At 46.2% G+C, this 23610-nt stretch overlaps 1 protein-coding gene across 1 annotated transcript in view; it reads right to left on the reverse strand.

The window, feature by feature from the left end:
• LOC124615636 overlaps positions 1 to 23610 on the reverse strand; it is a 97353-nt gene that overhangs the window by 27137 nt on the left and 46606 nt on the right. Inside the window, exon 2 of the mRNA XM_047143646.1 lies at positions 5812 to 6104. Within this exon, the coding sequence (XP_046999602.1) occupies positions 5812 to 6104 (293 nt within the window). The remainder of the gene's footprint in view (positions 1 to 5811; positions 6105 to 23610) is intronic.

The following is a 23610-nucleotide window of genomic DNA, read 5'->3' on the forward strand; positions in this document are numbered from 1 at the left end:
CTACTATACGCCCTCGCTCAAAGTCCGTCAACTGCACATACGGTTCACGTCCACGCTGTCGCGGCATGCTACCAGTGTTAAAGACTGCGATGGAGCTCCGTATGCGACGGCAAACTGGCTGACACTGACGGCGGCGGTGCGCAAATGCTGCGCAGCTAGCGCCATTCGACGGCCAACACCGCGGTTCCTGGTGTGTCCGCTGTGCCGTGCGTGTGATCATTGCTTGTACAGCCCTCTCGCAGTGTCCGGAGCAAGTATGGTGGGTCTGACACACCGGTGTCAATGTGTTCTTTTTTCCATTTCCAGGAGTGTATTTTTCATAACCACAATCCTAACTGAACTGACACACACTGCGTAAATATTTCAACTGTGACAATGATGTGACATTTACGAGCATCGAGTAAGTTTTAGATAATATGCCAAAGGCTGAATCGTTGGTGATAATGGAGAAAAGAGGATATCCTTCACATCTGATTGCTGCATTTCAATGCTCCTGCTACAAAGCTATTTATAGGATATCTTGCAATGACATAAATTATGACTAGCAAAAGGATGAAGCAACACTGCTGCCCAATTCTCACACTTTGTAAGATGCGTACAAATGTGGGGTGGAAGAATGAAGTAACGACTAGATTATATTTCAATTCTTCCACAGTTTGATGTTTTACATGCTGTTCTACAAGGAAGTCAAAATGACTCGCAGAGCCGGCCGAAGTGGCCGCGCGGTTCTGGCGCTTCAGTCTGGAACCGCAAGACCGCTACGGTCGCAGGTTCGAATCCTGCCTCGGGCATGGATGTGTGTGATGTCCTTAGGTTAGTTAGGTTTAACTAGTTCTAAGTTCTAGGGGACTAATGACCTCAGCAGTTGAGTCCCATAGTGCTCAGAGCCATTTTTTTTTTACTCGCAGAAAGTGGTTTCCGTCTGCTCTTTCAAGACTGTGGTGGACTGTAAATATCAAAAAGGCAAAACAACATCTAACGCCTTACCGGGTAAAGACCGTGCGCGATCAAAGGAAGTCTAAAAATGCCACGTTTCAAATATTTAGAATGTACACACATTTTAATCCTTCACACTGATACGAACACTGTAAAGGACGCCACTACGTGCAACAAGGTTTATATTACAATAGAAAAACTTCTGAGCAACAAGACAAGGAAAGGAAAGAAGGATAAAATTGTACAGAATAATGTTGATTCCCACATTACTATATGGGAGCGAAACTTGGACATTTACAAAGAGGAAATCACCGATTTTGAATTATATTTGAAACATAAGGAGATGCTGTAGGGAATACTTGGTCATAAATGAAGACCTACAGGAGGAACTAAAAGTATACAGCGCAATAAATAACGTAAGGGAGTATAGGAAACACTGGAGTGATGCCTTCACATTTGTGTCGCCAAGCTGACCCCACTTTGAAAACGTGGCGGGCGAAATCCTGAAGGCCTGTGACGACAATCGTCACAGAACAGGCTAATAAGAATAATTGTTGGTAAGGAATTCTTTTAATGAGGATTGAGTCTTTTGGCTATTCTTCACGTACATACTCTCTTAAAACATATTTGTCACAGGATGTCGCCCATTCCTTCCCACCTTCAAACAGGCTCTGCCACGATACCGTGGGTCCAGCACCTTTCGAAGCAGAAAATGTGGCATACCTACAGCCTTAGACTTGTTGTTGAGACAGTACGAGCGAGATACTTTTTTTTAAAGATCTGATCGGTCGTGAAATTGAAATCATAGCGAAAATCAAAAATGTTTAGTTTGCAACATTTAGCTATATCTTCCAGCTACGTCTTTACAAGGTAGCCGTTCCGTGTTAGACAATTGTCGTAGAATTGTACCAAATTCCAAACACTCGTCATAGAAGGCACCTGCTCGTGCTTTCCGCCAATTCTCTTCGCTCGTCTGCTGCTCATTATCTGTGCCAAAATGATGTTCTCATTGCCAGTCATTCATGCGAGCAATGAGTTGAAAATCAGAGGGAGCCAAGTCCGGGCTGTACACTGATCAGCCAGAACATTACGAGAACCTACCTAATAGCCGGAATGTTAAAATGGCTCTGAGCACTATGGGACTTAACATCTGAGGTCATCAGTCCCCTAGAACTTAGAACTACTTGAACCTAACTAACCTAAGGACATCACACTCATCGATGTCCGAGGCAGGATTCGAACCTGCGATCGTAGCGGTGCCGGAATGTCCACCTTTGCCACGGATAACAGCGATGAGCCGTCGTGGCATGGAATCAATGAGGCCTTTATAGGCCGCTGGAGGGAGTCGGCATCACATCTGCTCACATACATCGTCTATTTCCCGTTAATCCTGGTGAGGGGAGCAATGGACTCTAACGCCACGTTGAATGACATCCCAGGTGTGTTCCGTCACATTCAGATACGGCGAGTTGAGGGACCAGCCCATCAGTTGGAACTCGCCACTGTATTCCTCAAGTTACTCCATCACGCTCCTGGCCTTGTGACATGGCGGCGCATTATCTTATTGAAAGAAGTCAGGAAAAAAGGGGTGTACATCTGCAACCATTGTCCTGAACACCTTGACCATCACGGTGTCTTGCATGAGCTCCACTGGACCCAAGGATGTCCACGTGAATGTTACCCAGAGCTTAACGGAACCGCCGCCACCTTGCTTCCGTCCTGCAGTACAATTGCCAAAAGCCCGCACGGCTAGCCGTGCAGTCTAACGCGCTGCTTCCCGAGCGGAAAGGCGTGCCGGTCACCGGCAAGAATCCGTCCGGCGGATTAGCGTCGACGTCCGGTGTGCCGGACAGCCTGTGGATGGTTTTTAAGTCGGTTTTCCATCTGTCTCAGCGAATGTGGGCTGGTTCCCCTTATTCCGCCTCAGTTACACTATATCGGCGATTGCTGCACATTCACTGTCTACACGTACGCATACACCATAGTTACTCTATCACACAAACATTTGCGGTTACACTCGTCTGGTATGACATGTTCCAGGGGGGATCCGCTCGAGGCCAAACTGCACAATAACCCTGGGTTCGGTGTGGGGCGGCGGTGAGGTGGGTGGACTGCTGTGGCCATTTGTGGAGTTGTGAACCACTGAGGGCTACAGCGGGAGGAAGCTTTTCCGTCGTTTCTAGATCCCCGGTTCAATACACAATACACGAGTGTCAAGGAGTTGTTCCCCTGGATTCGTGCCGTCCCACCGACATGATGAAGAAGGTATCAGGATTCATCAGACCATGTAACCCTCTGCCAATGCGCCAACGTCCAGTGCCAATGGTCACGTGTCCATTTAAGTTGTAGTTGCCGATGTTATGGTGTTAACATTGGCACACGTATGGATCATCGGCTGCGGAGGCCCATTGTTAAGTGTGTCGGTGCACTATTTGTTCAGACACACTTGTATTCTGTCCGCCATTAAAGTCTAACGTCAGTTCTCCACAGTTCGCCGCCTGTGCTGTTTTACCAGTCTGCCCAGGCTACGACGTCTGACATAAGTAATGAAGGGTGGCTCGCCAATGCCACGAACTATGAAGTGGTTTCACTTTGGTTTGCCCAGGTGTTGAAGAGTCTCACCACAGCACTCCTCGTGTTGTGTTGGCAGAAGAGCCAACACCGTGTTACTAGTGGAGGCCGAAATGCACGCGTTTTAGCTCACGCAGGCTGGCGTGAGGAGGAAAGAACTATACTGACGTGAGGTCTGGAACATGACAAGGAATTAGAATTCAGAAAGCGGACATAATTAGTTTGATACTTAACTTTAATCCATTAATGATGAACGTCACTCTTGACGGTACATGATTCACAATATTATCTGTTCAGAATACATTCATAGTAACTGAATATGGCGCCTTGCTAGGTCGTAGCAAAAGACGTAGCTGAAGGCTATGCTAAACTGTCGTCTCAGCAAGTGAGAGCGTATGTAGACAGTGAACCATCGCTAGCAAAGTCAGCTGTCCAACTGGGGCGAGTGCTAGGGAGTCTCTCTAGACTAGACCCGTCGTGTGGCGGCGCTCGGTCTGCAATCACTGATAGTGGCGACACGCGGGTCCGACGTGTACTAACGAACCAAGACCGATTTAAAGGCTACCACCTAGCAAGTGTGGTGTCTGGCGGTGACACCACATCTCGAACACCCGACAAGTCGGGAAGTTTCATAAATGCTAGTGTCGAGTTTCTGGGCCGTCAGGATCTGCCCTCGGCCGAGCTCAGATAGATCGCTCGCCTTCTCATGGACAGCATGCTCTCTAATAATACATGTACCACGCATGTGTCTGACCAGCACTCATTCCTCACTACGTGACGCTGTTATCGCCTGGCGGGTTACTACCGATAGTAGGTCGGTGGTCATAATGTTCTGGCTGATGGCTAATCAGCGTGTCGTTCGTGCTGAAATACTTCCCTTCGGAAACGCTGCAGGAGTGTCTCTGTGGCAGTTGCTGCGTGCAGCCAAACATTCTCATGAAGGAGGATTTTGTTGTCACACGTGACAATTATGTTATACTGGCTGGACGAAAACAGGCGGAAGCCATAAGCATGATCTAATGACAGCACGTCCTTATCACTTGGTCTAGGCATTTGTACGTGTTCACTGTGCACTCAGACTGAAAAGTGCAAACTGATACGATCGATCGGCACACTAGACACACATCGTAATTCACATGCCAAAGTTTCATCGGTTTTCTTTGTAGTTTTAATTTGGCGACCGATCAGACAACGAAAAAATTGGCCCTCGTATTTTGATAAGCCAAACACTTCGCTATGAACATTCTGTTTGTAGCTGCAACTCTGCAGAGTGTGAAAGGAAACATTTCGCTCGGCAGATTGACATTGTTGGTGCATTGGTAGTGCACCGTACGGCTAATCCAGCGTTCCATTCCGACAACGACGAGCTGAGAAAGTAACCCTCACACGGCTTAGAATAGGACATTGTCCGTTGACACACGGTTTTCTGTTACGTCGTGAGGAGCCACCAACGTGTCAGACATGTGGGACACAGCTGTCGATACGACATATTTTAACTGAGTGTGTTTTATATGGAAGATTTCAGTTTCCCACCAGACCTGCCCTCTATTTTAACTAATAATGAGGCGAGTGTCGCTAGACCTCTACGTTTTCGTGTGATGTCTGGACTTCTTCCCAAAGTATTGGGATTGAGATCTTAATGTGCTGTAAAGTGGTTTGGTCACCCATTATTTGTAAGTGGTCACTCAGCCACCGTTAATTATTTTTACCTGTTATGTACTGCTATTTTATTTTTAGTGTTATCTAGCTGTTTTGATGTGCTGTGTCCAATCTTGAAATTTGAACATTTACAATTCTCGCAAAGATCGGCTCTGAATTGGTCCTTGTTTAACAGATCTTGGCTGCACTCGTCAGCATTTCTTTTGGGAACGGGCGCTGATAACCTCGTTGTTGTGCGCCCTAAAACACTAACCATCATCATCATCATCCAGCGTTCCACATCCCCATTGTAGCACACTGTCGCTGTCTCTGACATACAGACTAGATAGCATAGTGTCTGGATCGTGTAAAAAATGTAAATGTCGTGTGACTAGGGCCTCCCGTAGGGTAAACCGTTCGCCGGGTGCAAGTCTTTCGATTTGACGCCACTTCGGCGACTTGCTCGTCGATTGGGATGAAATGATGATGATTAGGACAACACAACACCCACTCCCTGAGCGGAGAAAATCTCCGACCCAGCCGGGAACGGAAACCGGGCCCTTACGATTGACATTCGGTCGCGCTGACCACTCAGCTACTGGATCCGACCAGAGCTGAGTTGGGTCTGGTCACGCCTGAAACTCACCACCGGTGAGGCTGACTGACCTGCGTGTCCTTGAGGTTGGTGCGGACGTGCTCGATGCGGAACTGCGACAGGCCGTAGACCTTGGACTCCTTGAGCGTGATGCGGGCGCCGGTGAAGGACTTGGTGCTGTCCGGGATGTCCATGGGATCGGGCACGGGCGCGCCCGGCAGCCCCTTGGGGTCCTCCTGCCGGAAGTGGTCCAGCAGGGCCAGCACCTGCTCGCTCATCACCCGCTCGCCCTGCTTCTGCGCCAGCGACGACGCCGTCGACGACTCGTCTTCCGCATCGTCAGCTCCGTCCTCGTCATCGCTCGCTGCAGGACAATTTACATCTCAGTTGCCACTGCTCCAAAGTATCGAGGGAACATGATTCGAAAATACACTACAGGCCATTAATAATGCTACACCAAGAAGAAATGCAGATGATAAACGGGTATTCATTGGACAAATATATTATAATAGAACTGACATGTGATTACATTTTCACACAATTTGGGTGCACAGATCCTGAGAAATCAGTACCCAGAACAACCACCTCTGGCCGTAATAAAGGCCTTGATACGCCTGGGCATTGAGTCATACAGAGCTTGCAAGGCGTGTACAGATACAGCTGCCCATGCAGCTTCAACACGATACCACAGTTCATCAAGAGTAGTGACTGGCGTATTGTGACGAGCCAGTTGCTCGGCCACCATTGACAAGACGTTTTCAATTGGTGAGAGATCTGGAGAATGTGCTGGCCAGGACAGCAGTCGAACATTTCCTGTATCCAGAAAGGCCCGTACCTGCAACATGCGGTCGTGCATTATCCTGCTGAAATGTACGGTTTCGCAGGGATCGAATGAAAGGTAGAGCCACGGGTCGTAACACATCTGAAATGTAACGTCCACTGTTCACAGTGCCGTCAGTGCGAACAAGAGGTGACCTAGATGTGCAACCAATGGCAGCCATACCATCACGCCGGGTGATACGCCAGTATGGCGATGACGAATACACGCTTCTAATGTGCGTTCACCGCGATGTCGCCAAACACTGATGCGACCATCATGATGCTGTAAACAGAACCTGGATTCATCCGAAAAGATGACATTTTGCTATTCGTGATGGTACGCATTTCTCCTCCTTACACGAGGCATCACAACAACGTTTGACCAGGCAACGCCGGTCAACTGCTGTTTGTGTATGAGAAATTGGTTGGAAACTTTCCTCATGTCAGCACGTTGTAGGTGTCGCCACCGGCGCCTTGTGTGAATGCTCTGAAAAGCTAATCATTTGCATATCAAAGCATCTTCTTCCTGTCGGTTAAATTTCGCGTCTGCAGCACGTCACCTTCGTGGTGTAGCAATTTTAATGGCCAGTAGTGTATGTTGCAGTGAACACAATTACACAATTATGCTTTTCAGATATGGTGCAGAAAACTATTACTAGACCTTCATTCATTTCCTTAACGTCAAGACTGATGCCGGCGTCATGAGGTGGGAGTAGTAGCTCCTCTATGGTTATTGTCATCAGAAATGGAGAGGATCAGTGACGTAAACGCAGTCTGGGAACGTGGGATGCTTCAAATACGCCTGTGGAACTAACAATGAAGTATCTGCTCATATCCCTCGACTCCCTGGACAGGGACCCGTAAGAGTGCCTGGAGAGCAGATGGTCTCTCAGGAAGACCATGGACATATTATGTGTCACTCCTGTTGTTGATGTTGATCTCAGGACTCATGCTGTCATAAGATTGCTGCGACTTCCACAATGACACAATGCAATGTATCAACTATGTCCGCCTGGTACTCTCACCATCGCCTGAGAGACGGCTCATAAGTAACATTAACATGCAAACTATTGTTTCCAGAATGAGATTTCCACTCTGCAGCGGAGTGTGCGCTGATATGAAACCTCATGGCAGATTAGAACTGTGTGGCGGACCAAAACTCGAACTCGGGACGCCTTTGCGGGCAAGTGCTCTACCATCTGGCAACGTTTAAGCCACTTACGTGGGATGCTTCAAATACACATGTGGAACTAACAATGAAGTTGTTTCTCCCTCCACGTATTGCACATTCTGTTAACGCGATAAAACTAGTAAGGCAGTGTGAGAGTAAAAATTTTGCTGTGTTCTAACATCCGGCGTTACTCAACCGTGCGGAAGTGTCGCCAGCCGCCATTCGGGAATGCTAAACATTTCAGCAACGTTACTGGGTCAGGCGAAAACAGCCGCCTCGCCACTCTTAGCAGAGACTGCGAACAAACCGACCGCAAAATGGTTTCAACAATACAGACAGAACCGCCTACTTTTCTACCGTAACGTTACACTAGACAAACTAAGTAGGTTGCAACAACGCCTAGTGGCAGTGTCACTAAGCTGTAAAGACCCTGTAACGAATCCGTTGTACAAGTGTAGCGCAACTGAAGACCGCTGACGACTCGGGAAGAACAGAAGCAATTTGATCATTCCGAATAGAGCAGAGCCTCTTCTCAAGTGACATACACACACACACACACACACACACACACACACACACACACACACACACACCTCTTGCTTCCAACACATAACAAGTAGGATCCATGCCGTTCACGTCGCTCGCATTCGATTCTCTCGTTATGGTTTGGTAACACCCAGCGCGTGAGACTATTATAGAGTTGATCTTGCACTTGCTGCCCTGTGAGACGATCAGCGATCTGAAGCTACGTCTGAAGGAGTCCAGCATCCAGTACTGACGGCAGAACAGCAGCCAGCGCTGACGGGTAAACGGAGAGTCCGACAAAACCACTCCGGTCACACGCGTCTAAAGGCCTACCGTTCCGGCGGGCCAGATTCAGCATTCAGCACGACTACACAGCATCCGACATCGTGGTCCATCTGAGGCGACAACGTGGGCACCGATGCGGGATCGATAGAGAATTCCCAGACACGGCGTGTGAATCGAAACACACACACGTCATAGCCGGCCGAGCGGTTCTAGGCCCTTCAGTCCGGAACCGCATTGCTGCTACGGTCGCAAGTTCGAATCCTGTCTCGGGCATGGATGTGTGTGATGTCCTTAGGTTAGGTTTAAGCAGTTCTAAGTCTAGGGGACTGATGACCTCAATGTTAAGTCCAATAAAGCTTGGAGCCATTTTTGAACACACGTCATTGTCACCGCCTTCTCTGAGAGCAAATCCTGCCCCGCCAGCAGGTGGAAAAACTGCCGCATCACAGAGTTCTCGACTTCCACGCCAAGTTGAAGCAACGTCCTCAGCGGCGGGGAGTTGGCTATTGGATTTAGTGGATTCTTCTCCGGATTACGTAGGTGCCAGTAGGTGCAGAAAAAGCAATGTTTTTACTAATAAATGGCGTAATTTTGAATATTGTGCTATTGCGTCTAACGACGCCGCGCACGTCATCAGTCTGCATCAGACGAATTAGCAGCGATTCCTAGGCCGGCATATGGTGACCCCTACAAATCCCTCTAGAGAAGTGCTCCAGTCCAACGCCAGTAAGAGTTGGATGGCCTCCAACGATCCGGCACACGAACATCAGTGACAATCAAAGACGGTGTGACGGAAGGAAGACTGTGTTATTTGTTCTCAAAATAACACTGTCCAAGTTACATCTTAAAGATTTAAGTGCGGATTTATCGCGGTTCAGAGGTAACAGTCTGCAAGAGTATCTCATTCCGGTACTTTGCAAAATCTGCAATTTAACGGGACACCGCTAATGTCTCATAGATTTGTACCAGGAAGATGTATTACTTGTAGAAATACCAGTGAGATGGTAGGTGCTCTTATGGACCAACTTTCTAAATTGTTGGAGGATTGTTGGTGGATAACAGAAAAAATATCACTTAACGAAGAGCTAACGCAACAAGTGCAATCGTTACTGCTAGAACAACAGTCGCAAACACGTTTGTGCGAGACTAAAACTGTAATAAGTGCTCCTTCGTCATTTGTCGATTCTTCAGCTGCAAATCTAATATTCGCTTCTCCGGGAAAGCATCAGGGCATGTTACTATGTTTATAAGGGACGGCCACCTTAAGTCGCTGGTCGGATGAAATGTGCTTGCCGATGGTCGGGTTACACATCACGGAAGAGGCAAAATTACGTATCTTATATCATTAAGTGCTTAACGAAGTACCCACATTCAGTAAATTAACAGAGGCTTTTGCGTCAGACATATAGAAAAGAGAAAATACACGATTTCTTAGGGAGAAACTTAACAGTTTAACACGAAAGGCGAATGAAACAGTGGCATCATTTTCCGACAGAATACGCAAAATAATTAATGCACAGCCTTGTGAACTGATGCAAAAACCAAATGTGGACAGTGTTGCTAAAACAAGCACAAAAAATAGAGAGTTGCTCATGCTTCTCAGAGGTATCGACCCAGATGTTTCATGGCGGGTACAAACGGAAAATCCAGAGGATCTAACCGCAGCACTTAGCGACGCTACGCATTTACAGGAACTGGACAGTGCAACTAGGACGCGCACGGAACGGAAAATAGTCACATCTGGTAGAGAATGTTACCTCTGTGGTCGGCAGGGGCAATTAAAAGTACAGTGCCTCCAACAGTACGGGCATAAGGCTTGGGAATGTGGATCTAGGGAAGAGGGCAACGGGTGTCGGTGCATGAGGAAGGAAGAGACTCGTGCCATTCCAGCACAAAGCGGCTGGTATAATGTGGTCATCGGTCTGCATAAGATTCTCCCTGGTATCCTTGTGAACTTCGAGTATGGGTGTGTCCGGCTGGAAATTAAGTTCGTGGGTGGAACAGCCAGTGGTAAGATGCTGTGATGCCTACAGTTATGTCAGTACTGGGAGATGGTTATGAATTTCGTCTCTTGAGGGCTTGGCGTACAGTGGCACTGCATACGTGAGTGGAAGGGCAGTAGTGGTTCGATCGGTCTTCGTGTCATCGTGCTGGCAGGCGCGTGTTGCTGCGTTGCAGGCATTCACTACGGGCGAGGCCTTCTTTGCCACAACCGGAAGACGGTTGTGGCAAAGAAGGCCTCGCCCGTAACGAATGCCTGCAACGTAGCATCACGCGCCTACCAGCACGATGACACGAACGCCGATAGAACCACAAATGCCCTTCCACTCACGTATACAGTGCCACTGTACGCCAAGCTCTCAAGAGATGACATTCATAACCATCTCCCAGTACTGACACAACTAGAGGCGTCACAGCACCTAATGAATACCTGCAACGTGTCTTCGAGATTGCCTGTAGTAGCTCACCACTGCTCGGCAACCGCCTACAAAAATGTAGGATCTGATATGGTGTTTGAGGTCTATTTAGACCTGTCTCACACAATTAAGCACAGGATACGTCGGAAATTGTGCCCATGTTTTGGTTACATGACTGTGGACTTTTCCGTGTGGGCTTAGATACACAATGACTTTATCTTCATATACGTCTAAAGGCATTGTGCGAAGGCCAAGCTCAGCGTGGTCCACGTCCATGGGCCAGTGTTGCTATCGGTGGAGGTTCGAGTCCTCCCTCGGGCATGGGTGTGCGTGTTTGTCCGTAGGATAATTTAGGTTAAGTAGTGTGTACGCTTAGGGACTGATGACCTTAGCAGTTAAGTCCCGTAAGATTTCACACGCATTTGAACATTTTTTTTTTTTTTTTTTTTTTTTTTTGCTATGGGAGTGTCAAAAATTAGAGTGTGCGTCGCGTTTGTTGGATAATCTCGCTAGAGGTAGCGTCAGAACTCATCTTAACAAGAACGACGTCCCTGACGAGCGATAAATCAATGCCAATGAAATAATCATGGGGTATCTTCACATCACCACGTAAGGAGTGCTCAACTACCAGTGCTTTGGGTCGCCCCTATTCATTCGAAAAGGTGCTCTCTTGTAAGAGTCGGTCATGATACTTTGTTCGACTTAGAAGCGCGGCAACGCGGAAAAAAACAAACACGACACGCACACAGCAGCACAGATGGTTGAGCACAGTTCGCACTGCGGAACTACCAAAGACAGACTGATTGACTGAGCTACCCAAGCACGACTCACGACCCCTCCTCACAGCTTTACTGTCGCAAGCATCTCGTCTCCTACCTTCCAAACGTTACAGAAGCTTTCCTGCGAACCTTGCAAGACTAACACTTCTAGAAGAAAGGATATTGCGGAGACATGACTTAGCCACACACTGGGGGATGTTTCCATAAAGAAGTTTTCACTCTGCAGCGGGTTTCGCCCCTCAGATGTCATCGCTTCCGACATTCTCCACGGCTGAGGCAGGCCTGCAGACTGCTTCGCTACCTGCATAGTGGTGCCTTACGCAGCCTGCTGTCAGCCTGGGTCACTCTGATCTTGATGCCAAACCGAATATGGCGGCCTTAGCTAACTAAATAACTACACAACAACTCACCGCAACTGAGGACTGTGGGTTTGGTTTCCCGCCACCCCCCCCCCCCCCTCCCCCTCCCCCCTCCCTTGCCACCACTGCAGGGAGCGAACATTAAGACTTTTATGTGGACTACGATCAAATAAATAAATCGACTAATGTCGAACTGAACGTGATTGTATCTGCCCTCGCCCACCAACTACAGACCCCAGGAACCCCTGATCCTTATAGGGATGGCATTCTTTTGTCTTCTACACTTACATCTACTTACATGCTCTGCAAGCCACCGTGGGAGAAGGCAGGCGGCAGATGGTAAATTGTACCAGTGCTAATCATTTTTATTCCTGTTCCACTCACAAATAAAGCGAGGACAAAACGATTACCTATATTCTTTTTTACACACTCTGATTTCTTTTACTTCCCTTCGAACTTATCATATGAATATTGGCAGCAGTAGGATTGTTGCACAGTCTGTCGTAAATGTCGGTTCTCTAAATTTCCGCAGGGATTTCCTTTTGACTTCACAGAATATTTCCATAGAACTTGAATTTTGATCAGACCTACCAGTAACAAACCTAGCAGCACGACAATGAATTGCTTTGATCTCTTCCTTTAATTTGGCCAGGTGGTTTTTCCCAAAAACTTGAGCAGTTCTCCATAAATATTCAGACAAGTATTCTACACGCAGCCCCCTTTATGTATGAGTGGCACTTTCGTAGCATTCTCTCAATAAACCTTCCCTACAACCGACCTTGCGTGCTCGTTCCATTTCATCTCAATTAACAAATTTACGGCTAGATATCGAACCGACATGATTATAGCAAGTAGCGCACCACTGATCCTGTATTTCGGACTCTACAGGAATTATTTTCCTACTCATCTGCATTAAATTACACTTTCTCGTATTTAGAACAAGCTGCCATTCATCACACCTAATAGAAATTATATCCAAGGCATTATGTCCTTCTACAGTCACTTAGCATCGTCAGCATATAGGGGCAGAGTGCTGCTCTTGCTGTCCACCAGACCGTTAATGCATACAGAGAACAAGAGTGGTCCTAGAATAAGATTTTCACTCTGCAGCGGAGTGTGCGCTGATACGAAATTCCTGGCAGATTAAACCTGTGTGTCGGACCGAGACTCGAACTCGGGACCTTTGCCTTTCGCAGGCAAGTGCTCTACCATCTGAGCTACCTAAGTACGACTCACGACCCGCTCTCACAGCTTTAATTCCGCCAGTACCTCGTCTCCTACCTTCCAAACTTTACAGAAGCTCTCCTGCATACCTTCCAGGAGTGCGAGCTGTGCAAGGTATGCAGGAGAGCTTCTGTAAAGTTTGGTAGGTAGGAGACGCGGTACTGGCGGAATTAAAGCTGTGAGAGCGGGTCGTGAGTCGTGCTTGGGTAGCTCAGATGGTAGAGCACTTGCCCGCGAAAGGCAAAGGTCCCGAGTTCGAGTCTCGGTCCGACACACTGTTTTAATCTGCCAGGAAGTTTCAGGAGTGTTCCTGTCATACTTCCCTGGGGCACTCCTGACAATACCTTTGTCTCCAACGAACACTCACCGTCCAGGACAACGTACTGAGTTGTTATACTTCGAGTCTTCGAGACATTCAGATATCTGACAGCCTATTTCGTATGTTCTGTCCTTCTTTAATAGTCTGCAGTTCCTTTCCGACATTTGAAATGACTTTCCGAGCCAACTATAGGAAACTTCACAATTTATGACGGATTTCGATCCGTGACATAAAAAATCCTAGGATGGACTGGGTATTGATACCCGGAAGTTAGTGAATATAAAGAAAACAGGAAGAGCATACTGAAAGCATGTCAACCGGCAGAATATCTGCTTGAAGTTGGAAATGTAAACCGCATGGCAAAGCTGATGTGTACGCTTTTTGAAACACTGGATTTCTAAGATAAAAACAGACGAAAAAGCCCACACATTGTGTTGTACATAAGAGATTTTAACACGTACTCTTCATGTTTAACGCTACTGGTATTTGGACAAGTCTTGCTGATTCACTTATGGTCATCGTCGCCATAATCACTATAATAATTATCATCATCATTGTCGTCGTTGTCGAATTTGAAATCTAGTTCTTGGTAGAGACCTCTTCTTGATTTATTTTCAGGAGGTACTATTCGTTCATAAAAATATTCACAGCATCATATTAGGCGAAACACCAAATCGTTATCGTCTGTTGATAAAACCGTGAATAATACATAATGTTAAAGCTGTAATCGGGGTTAACGCTGTGAACGGATTCATACCACACAAAAGGGACTGAACAGCTGATCACTGTCTACTGGCAGAGCCAAAGATGGTCACAGAGGTTGATCACTACGAACATCTTTGGTTCAACCAGTAAACAGTGCTGTTCAGTTACCTCTGTGTGGTATGAGTCTGTTCCAAGCGTTACCGCCTATTACGCTGTGAACATTATGTATTATTCATGGCTTTATCACCTGGCGATAACGATTTAGTATTTTACCCAGTAAGATGTTGTGAGTACTTTTATGAACCTGATGAGGAACAGACGACTGATACTGGTAGTGTAAAGGAAGTATTGTACCAGTAGCTCAATGCGGTAATGACATTCCTCAAAACTCTTCTTGGGTTTCCGTGCATTATGGGCTTGAGCCAAACGTAGCCACGCCACATTCATGATTTCTAATGCTAACCGCCCACGTCTTTCGTTAGGCCGTCGTCTCGGTCTTTACTTAAATATTGGAATACAGGCCAATACTCCCTGGGTCCATCCGCCAGCCATTCGCCCAGCTACACGCGCTGTCGACCTCTGTTTCATTTCCACTACAGCCGCACTTACACCTCCCACTCGACCCTGTCTCTTCACGAGCCACACGTCAGTTTTCGTGTTCCTCCCAGTAATTTCGACATGCATATCTCCCCATCGCTCGCTTAACAACCTTCAGTCCATAACCAATTTTCGCATTAAAAGTCCGCGGCTGAATGCTGCAAGTCGAAACTGGTAACACACAATGAGAATGGCTTCCCTTTGTACGCTCACGGTAAGCATAGTTTGAAAGCTTTGTCTAGATTACCAAAAGCACTCCAGCCATTTCTACGCTTCTGTTCACTTCTTTTCCTGTTCACCAATTCACTAGTTCCAGATGCCCTGAAAATTACCGAACTATCAATTTAATAAGTCACAGCTGCAAAATACTAACGCGAATTCTTTACAGACGAATGGAAAAACTGATAGAAACCGACCTCGGGGAAGATCAGTTTGGATTCCGTAGAAATGTTGGAACACGTGAGGCAATACTGACCCTACTTCTTATCTTAGAAGAAAGATTAAGGAAAGGCAAACCTACGTTTCTGGCATTTGTAGACATAGAGAAAGCTTTTGACAATGTCGATTGGAATACTCTCTTTCAAATTCTAAAGGTGGCAGGGGTAAAATACTGGGAGCGAAAGGCTATTTACAATTTGTACAGAAACCAGATGGCAGTTATAAGAGTCGAGGGGTATGAAAGGGAAGCAGTGGTTGGGAAAGGAGTGAGACAAGGTTGTAGTCTATCCCCGAAGTTATTCAATCTGTATATTGAGCAAGCAATAAAGGAAACAAAAGAAAAGTTCAGAGTAGGTATTAAAAGCCATGGAGAACAAATAAAAACTTTGAGGTTCGCCGATGACATTGTAATTCTGTCAGAGACAGCAAAGGACTTGGAAGAGCAGTTGAACGGAATGGACAGTGTCTTGAAAGGAGGATATAAGATGAACATCAACAAAAGCAAAACGAGGATAATGGAATGTAGTCGAATTCAGTCGGGTGATGCTGAGGGAATTAGATTAGGAAATGAGACACTTAAAGTAGTAAACGAGTTTTGATGTTTAGGGAGCAAAATAACTGATGATGGTCGAAGTAGAGAGGATATAAAATGTAGACTGGCAATGGCAAGGAAAGCGTTTCTGAAGAAGAAAAATTTGTTAACATCGAGTATAGATTTAAATGTCAGGAAGTCGTTTCTGAAAGTATTTGTGTGGAGTGCAGCCATGTATGGAAGTGAAACGTGGAAGATAAATAGTTTAGACAAGAAGAGAATAGAAGCTTTCGAAATGTGGTGCTACAGAAGAATGCTGAAGATTAGATGGGTAGATCACATAACTAATGAGGAGGTATTGAATAGAATTGGGGAGAAGAGACGCTTGTGGCACAACTTGACTAGAAGAAGGGATCGGATGGTAGGACATGTTCTGAGGCATCAGGGGATCACAAATTTAGTATTAGAGGCCAAACCAGTCTCAGGACTGAAGACCACAACAATAACAACAACAACAACAACATTTATAAAACTCATCCGCTGGTTCTACGACATTATTATTAATTTGTAGAACCTAATTTTCGATTTGTTGGTTATAGTTGCAGAGCGGAAGTGCTGTAACAAATATATTTGACTAGGGTGCGCACAGAATTGCGTTTGGTGGGGGGGGGGGGGGGAGGGGGCAGGGTCTTGTGTTCGGTTCCTATTGGACCCAGGAATGTGGCGTAAAAAGTGTTTCATTTATCCCGGTTAGCGTCCAATTAGAACATCTGTCGTACTGTAGCTATGTTGTAACACATTAAGGAAGGTCAGAGTGACGAACCGGTGTTGGCGTGCCGGCAAATTGCACGAATCGATTCATTTCTTTTGCAAAGGATTTTAATTTGCCTGAAATTCACGCTCAGCTTATGACACCGGATTATATGTGCAAAAAATACTTTTTTCTAGGAGGATTTTGAAGCACGCCACTCCTTTATTTTAAATTTTTCAAATTTTGCACCAAGTAGATAAATGGATAAACTTCAAACGATTTTTGCAATCTCATAACCTTTATCCGATGTCGAGATACGATGCTCTAAAGTCGAGCTAAAAGTGGCGAATAAAATTAATTACTACGTGAACTGAATGCGCGGAAACGGTTTAAAGTGACTCAAATGGTTCAAATGGCTCTGAGCACTATGGGACTCATCTTCTGAGGTCATCAGTCCCCTAGAACTTAGAACTACTTAAACCTAACTAACCTAAGGACGTCACACACATCCATGCCCGAGGCAGGATTCGAACCTGCGACCGTAGCGGTCTCGCGGTTCCAGACTGTAGCGCCTAGAACCGCACGGCCACTCCGGCCGGCAAAGTGACTCAAATACATAAATAAAAAACTATGTAAAACTTGCTTTCAAAAATCTAGCTTCATTCTGATTTTATGTGGCAAAAGCACGTTTTTCATGCTATGACAGGAACATTTTTCATTGTGGTGTATTGCTACATTATGTTATCAAAAGTATCCGGACACCTGGCTGAAAATGACTTACAAGTTCATGGCGCCCTCCATCGGTAATGCTGGAATTCAATATGGTGTTGGCCTACCCTTAGCCTGGATGACAGCTTCCACTCTCACAGGTACACGTTCAATCAAGTGCTGGAAGTTTTCTTGGGGAATGGCAGCCCATTCTTCACGGAGTGCTGCACTGAGGAGAGGTATCGATGTCGGTCGGTGAGGCCTGGCACGAAGTGGGCGTTCCAAAACATCTCAAAGGTGTCCTATAGGATTGAGGTCAGGACTCTGTGCAGGTCATTCAATTACACGGATGTTATTGTCGTGTAACCACTCCGCCACAGGCCGTGCATTATCAACAGGTGCTCGATCGTGTTGAAAGATGCAATCGCCATCCCCAAATTGCTCTTCAACAGTGGGAAGCAAGAGGTTGCTTAAAACGTCAATGTAGGCCTGTGCTGTGATAGTGCCACGCAAAACAACAAGGGCTGAAAGTTCCCTCCATGAAAAACACGACCACACCGTAACACCGCCGCCTCCGAGTTTTACTGTTGGCACTACACACGCTGGCAGTTGACGTTCACCGGGCATTCGCCATGCACACACCTTGCTATCGGATCGCCGCAAGGTGTAGCGTGATTCGTCACTCCACACAACGTTTTTCCACAGTTCAATCGTCCTATGTTTACGCTCCTTACACCAAGCGAGGCGTCGTTTGGCATTTACCGGCGTGATGTGTGATTTACTATCACATCGGAAACAGCGGACCTAGGGATGTTAAGAAGTGTGGAAATCTCGAGTACAGACGTATGACACAAGTGACACCCAATCACCTGACCTCGATCGAAGACCGTGAGTTCCGCGGAGCGTCCCATTCTCCTCTCTCACGATGTCTAATGACTACTGAGGTCGCTGATTTGGAGTAGCTGGTACAAGGTGACAGCACAATGTACTTGATATGAGAAACGTATGTTTTTGGAGGTGTCCGGATACTTTTGATCTCATGGTATATATCTGTGTTCAGGAATTCATCGTTCTCCTTTATAAATTGAGAGGATATGTGTTATTCTGAAATAGTTTACTTTCAATTAATTACAGTGCAGTGTAATTTACTTTTTATTTAGTAATTGCTATGCTATTATATCCCGTTATATTGTATTAGATTCTTTTCAATGCTTACATCCACGAAGATGGAGACCAACTCCACTGATCTACCGAGGAGTAGATCAGAATTAATGGGCAGAGAATGGATATACTGAGTGCATGCAAATGATATTTCTGAGGTCACGGAGACGAAAGAAACCCTAGAGAAGGTACTCAGCACAACGGAATGGATTTTCTGTAATCAGAATGGTACGAAAATAAACAAGTGAAATACTAAAGTGACGGTATGCAGTATTGAAGAAGAGTATGAAACTTTAAGAATAGGAATTGGAAGGGAGACCTAGAAGACGTGGAGGAATTTACGTAAATAGGATGAAGGATCACAAGGAAGGGTAGAAGCAGTAAAGAAATTATGAGCAGAATACAACAAATCAAAACTGAATTTAATTTGAGAGAGAATGTACCAGCAATAATATCACCCTGGAAACATGGAAACGGATCACGAAATATTTGTCTGGAATGTGACACTGTACGGGTGTGAAACTTGGACAACAGGGAAGCAAGAGAGAAGACGGCTAGGAACCCAGGGGATTTGATGCTAGAGAAGGATGATGGAGATCACTTGGAGAGGCACAGTTACCAATCAAAAGGTGCTGGGAAGAGAACAGGATACCAAATCTCTGTGGAGGCACGTCCACCCTAGAAGAGACAAACCCATAGGTATTGAAACACATTTCAACATCATTGGAACACTAGTAGAGGGAGATGTTGAGGGAAAGAATCACCTGGGACGACCAAGGATGGTATACATGAATCAGGTTGTGTATGATGTGCGATGCACTACATACGTGGAAATGAAGAGGACGACAGACAGAAGAGGGGAATGACGTACTGCTGCAAACATACCTCAAGATTAAACACTAAGAGAGAGGGGTGGCGGGGGGAGAGAATTGCTACAGAAGTTCGCTTATTTTAGCCACACCAGGAGGAGATTTGTTCTGGAACCGACAGGATATCATGGGATGTTTTCGTTAGACTCCTAATAGGCTGGACTCGAGCTATTAAATTCAGTCGCTCGGTAAAAGAACAAAACCATAGCACAATGTTGAAATTTATCTGTACTACACGCTTTCTTTCTTTCACTGGTGTCATGTCCCGCGCTGACGCATGGTCGGCATTGTTAGGAACGGATGTGGCAAGGTTAGTGGAAAAGGGTGGCCGGATGCCCTTCCTTCCCTCACCCCGTACCCCCCCCCCCCCCCGGGACGGAATTAGTGTACCCCTGCTGTCTGTGTCGAGTGTAATTAATGGAATAGTGCGAGCGTGTTCAGAAGTTTTGCGAGTCGTGTAACTGAGGCGGAACGTGAGGACAACCTGGTATTCACCTAGCGGGATGTGGAAAGCCGCCTAAAAACCACATCCAGGCTGGCCAGCACACCGACCGACGACGGTAATCCGCCGGGCGGATTCAATTCGGGGCCGGTGCGGCTACCCGAGTCCAGGAAGCAGAGCGTTAGCGCTCTCGGCTAACCTGGCGGGTTTATCTGTACCACACGCAAACAGAACACAGCAAAGGTGGCTGTGGTACGCTCTGTTACCAAGCGTTCCTTCTTCGTTTCCCCTGGATAACGTTTTGAAAAGATCTAGGACAGCTGAAAATGGTTTAGGCGACGTGAAATCTTCTTCACTGTCTAGTTTTCCAGTTCTAAGTTTCCGTCCATCCTGAAGAAAACCAGTGAAAGCCGTAGCATTGGTGTGTGTGTTTATTCTTCAGTATAATGTCATAGGTGAAATTGGTGTCTCGTTTCTCGACTGTTGTGAAAACAGACGTGATCGACGCTGAGTCAAAAGATTTCTCAAGCTCAATGAATTGCTCCGTTGTAAAATTTGATTGGTTGGTTGGTTTGGGGGATGAAAGGGACCAGACTGCCATGGTCATCGGTCCCTTTTTCCAAAGACAAAGAACACCCACAGAGAATAAAAAAAGAGGAACAGAAGAGATCACAGACGATACAGAACAAGAGAGACGGAGACAAGGACAAGACAAAACGAACTAAAACCACACAGAGTGTGACGGTGGTTGGCCGACCATAGAAATAAATAAGGAAAAGCCAACCACTTAGAAACACATTAAAAAACCAGTGGAAAATCATAGGCCAAAGGCCAGAGTCAACACAAAACAATAAAATAAAACAGAAACACTCAGAGTAAATGATAAAATCCCCCTGCCCGAAGAAAACGTAAAACTAAGTCAGCCATAGTGGAGTCGTCTGTTAAAAGGGCAGGGAGCGTAGCAGGCAGCGCAAATGGCTGCCTGACCACTGCTAAAAGGGGGCAGGCCAGCAAAATGTGGGCCACTGTCAAAGCTGCCCCACAGCGACAGAGAGGAGGGTCCTCCCGGCGCAGTAAATAACTGTGTGTCAGCCGGGAGTGGCCAATGCGGAGCCGGCAAAGAACTACTGAGTCCCTGCGAGTGGCTCGCAGGGATGACCGCCACACAGCCGTCGTCTCCTTGACAGCACGGAGTTTATTGCGCATTGGCAGTTCGCGCCATTCATCGTCCCATAGCGCCAAGATTTTGCGGCGGAAGACTGCCCGCAAATCAGTCTCTGGGAGGCCAACGTCCAGAGATGGCTTACTGGTGGCCTCTTTCGCCAGGCGGTCAACAAGTTCGTTACCCGGGATACCGACATGACCGGGGGTCCACACAAAGACCACAGAGCGGCCGCAACAGGCGAGAGTATGCAGAGACTCGTGGATAGCCATTACCAAACGAGAACGAGGGAAACACTGGTCGAGAGCTCGTAAACCGCTCAGGGAATCGCTACAGATAACGAAGGACTCGCCTGAGCAGGAGCGGATATACTCTAGGGCACGAAAGATGGCGACCAGTTCAGCAGTGTAAACGCTGCAGCCATCCGGCAAGGAACGTTGTAAAATTTGACTCAGGAACTGTAAATGGTACGTTTTTCTATAGCCACTACATCTGTTCCTAATGTTTTCATTTGTAAAAACATGAAAAGTTCTGGGATGACAAACTCTCAATGCGTAACAGCTGAGTGTCAGACACATCTCGCAGACCACAATCACAGAATTTTAAAAACACCATTAGGGAATCATATCAACGTGTGCAACATTTTCGCTGTTTGCTTTAGACGGGGGCGGTACGATGCTTGTCCCTGTTGTTCTGCATTCATCTCGGCAGTGACTCAGTTCGCCACCAGACGCCGGCGGAGTCTTCCCGGGGCGTTATCGCGCTAGGGGCTGGACTTCAGACCGAAGCAGAGAGAGCGCTAATCGCTCCCGGATGTTGCTTGCCATTTGCGCTGGCCCAGGAACACATACTGTACAACGAGATGGATGAGCTGGGCGGCGCATCTGTCCGCGTATGCCTACCTCACTTTCCTGGATTTTTCCTCTAGCACATTTGTGGGAACCGCTCTTTACTTTCTTACTACTGCTGATAATATTTCTAACTTTAACAATACATCAAACAACTGCTTACTTGTAGGTAAGCCAAGCAACTTAACTGCACAATTAGTATAGTAAACGAAACGTATCCGGTCGCCTTTGCATTCAGAAATAGTTTTTTACTCGGTTTGTAAATGACAGATTTCGCTCATGCGCACTAAATTTCGGTGCACGGGTTGGAGCCGAATTTCCGTTCTGTATACTTTCTGTTCTGTGGTGCTGCCGCGTTACTCATCTGAATGAATACCGACTACCAATAATTCATTCTAGAAATATTCAAGTAGAAGGCTATGCGTTTTACAGAAAAATCTGCCAGTTCCGGACTGATGCCAACAACATCACCTTCATCACACACAAGCAGTAATGGGTATGCTTCTGTTCTGCAAGTACACTAACTGGTCGGTCTATCGATTATATGGTCTTTCTAAATCCGTTCTTTGTTGTGGTTTATATTGGAGCATTTTATGTGTCAGCCTAATGTAGGGTATCGTAATGGCATGCCGATAAGCAGGCATATACACACTAGTTTTCTCTCGCTATATTTTCTAGTGAACAGGGAAGGAAATGAGCAGTAATAATAGCAGTTCCCCTCCGCCGTACACCCGACGGTAGCTTGCGAAGTAGGTGTATAGTTGTACAAGTAGCTGGTACTATGTAGATTCTTACATCACTAAATAACGTATCATTTCTTCTAACTGCTACAGCTATCTTATGCTTTCGCTTCTCACTCTGTCTCGAAAAACAGACGCCAGTTTTGCGACATATAAATCTCATCTGTGCTCTGTTTATTCTAATTTTATCATTCCGGCTACGTGTTATAATGAAACTGGACTGACTACATCGCGTTTTATGTACTAAGTGTAAGTTCCAATACGATCCATTTTGCGATAACCTTTTTAAATTGTCATAAATTTTGTAAATATTTCTTTTAAAAAAATTGAATGAATGTAAACGTCAGAGAGGTATGTAAGCAAGGAGAAATTTAATAATCTTTAAGGAATGTGTTGTTATCTTTCTATTTAACAATCTGTGGACAACCAGTGGGTAAAATTGGAAATCTGTGGTAAGGTCTTATGCGACCAAACAGCTGATGTCATCGGTCCCTAAGTTTATACACTACTTAATCTAAGTTAAACTAACTTAACGCTAAGGAGAACACACACACCCATGCCCGAGGGAGGACTCGAACCTCCGTCGGGGGGCGGGGGGGGGGGGGGGGGGGAGCCGCGCTGACCGTGATAAGGCGGCCAAGACCGTTCGGCTACTCCTACCACTGCGTAAAGTAAGTTCGTTGCTGTGGGGTAGTATAGCGAGAGAAGCTGTGTATGGCCGCATGTGGTCAAATTTGGGTGGGTTTTACCATTATGTCTAAATTACAATGTTCTAAAGTATCTCTTTATAATTGTGAACCACAAACAAAAAGTATTACTTTAAATTTGGAACATGATTTCAAGAATATATCAACAAAGTGAAAACTGAAGCGTGTTCATTGTTTTGATTAGAATTGGTACAAGAAGATGAAACCCATGAACTCCTAAAAATCCAAATTTTTTGTCAGTATTCTACAGAAAGCGAGAAGGTAGAACCTTAGATGTCAGCGACGAAGAACAACGAAGAAGAATTTTACCAG

The sequence above is a fragment of the Schistocerca americana genome, chromosome 5 (genome assembly GCF_021461395.2).
Source record: "Schistocerca americana isolate TAMUIC-IGC-003095 chromosome 5, iqSchAmer2.1, whole genome shotgun sequence".
Taxonomy (NCBI): Eukaryota; Metazoa; Arthropoda; class Insecta; order Orthoptera; family Acrididae; genus Schistocerca; species Schistocerca americana.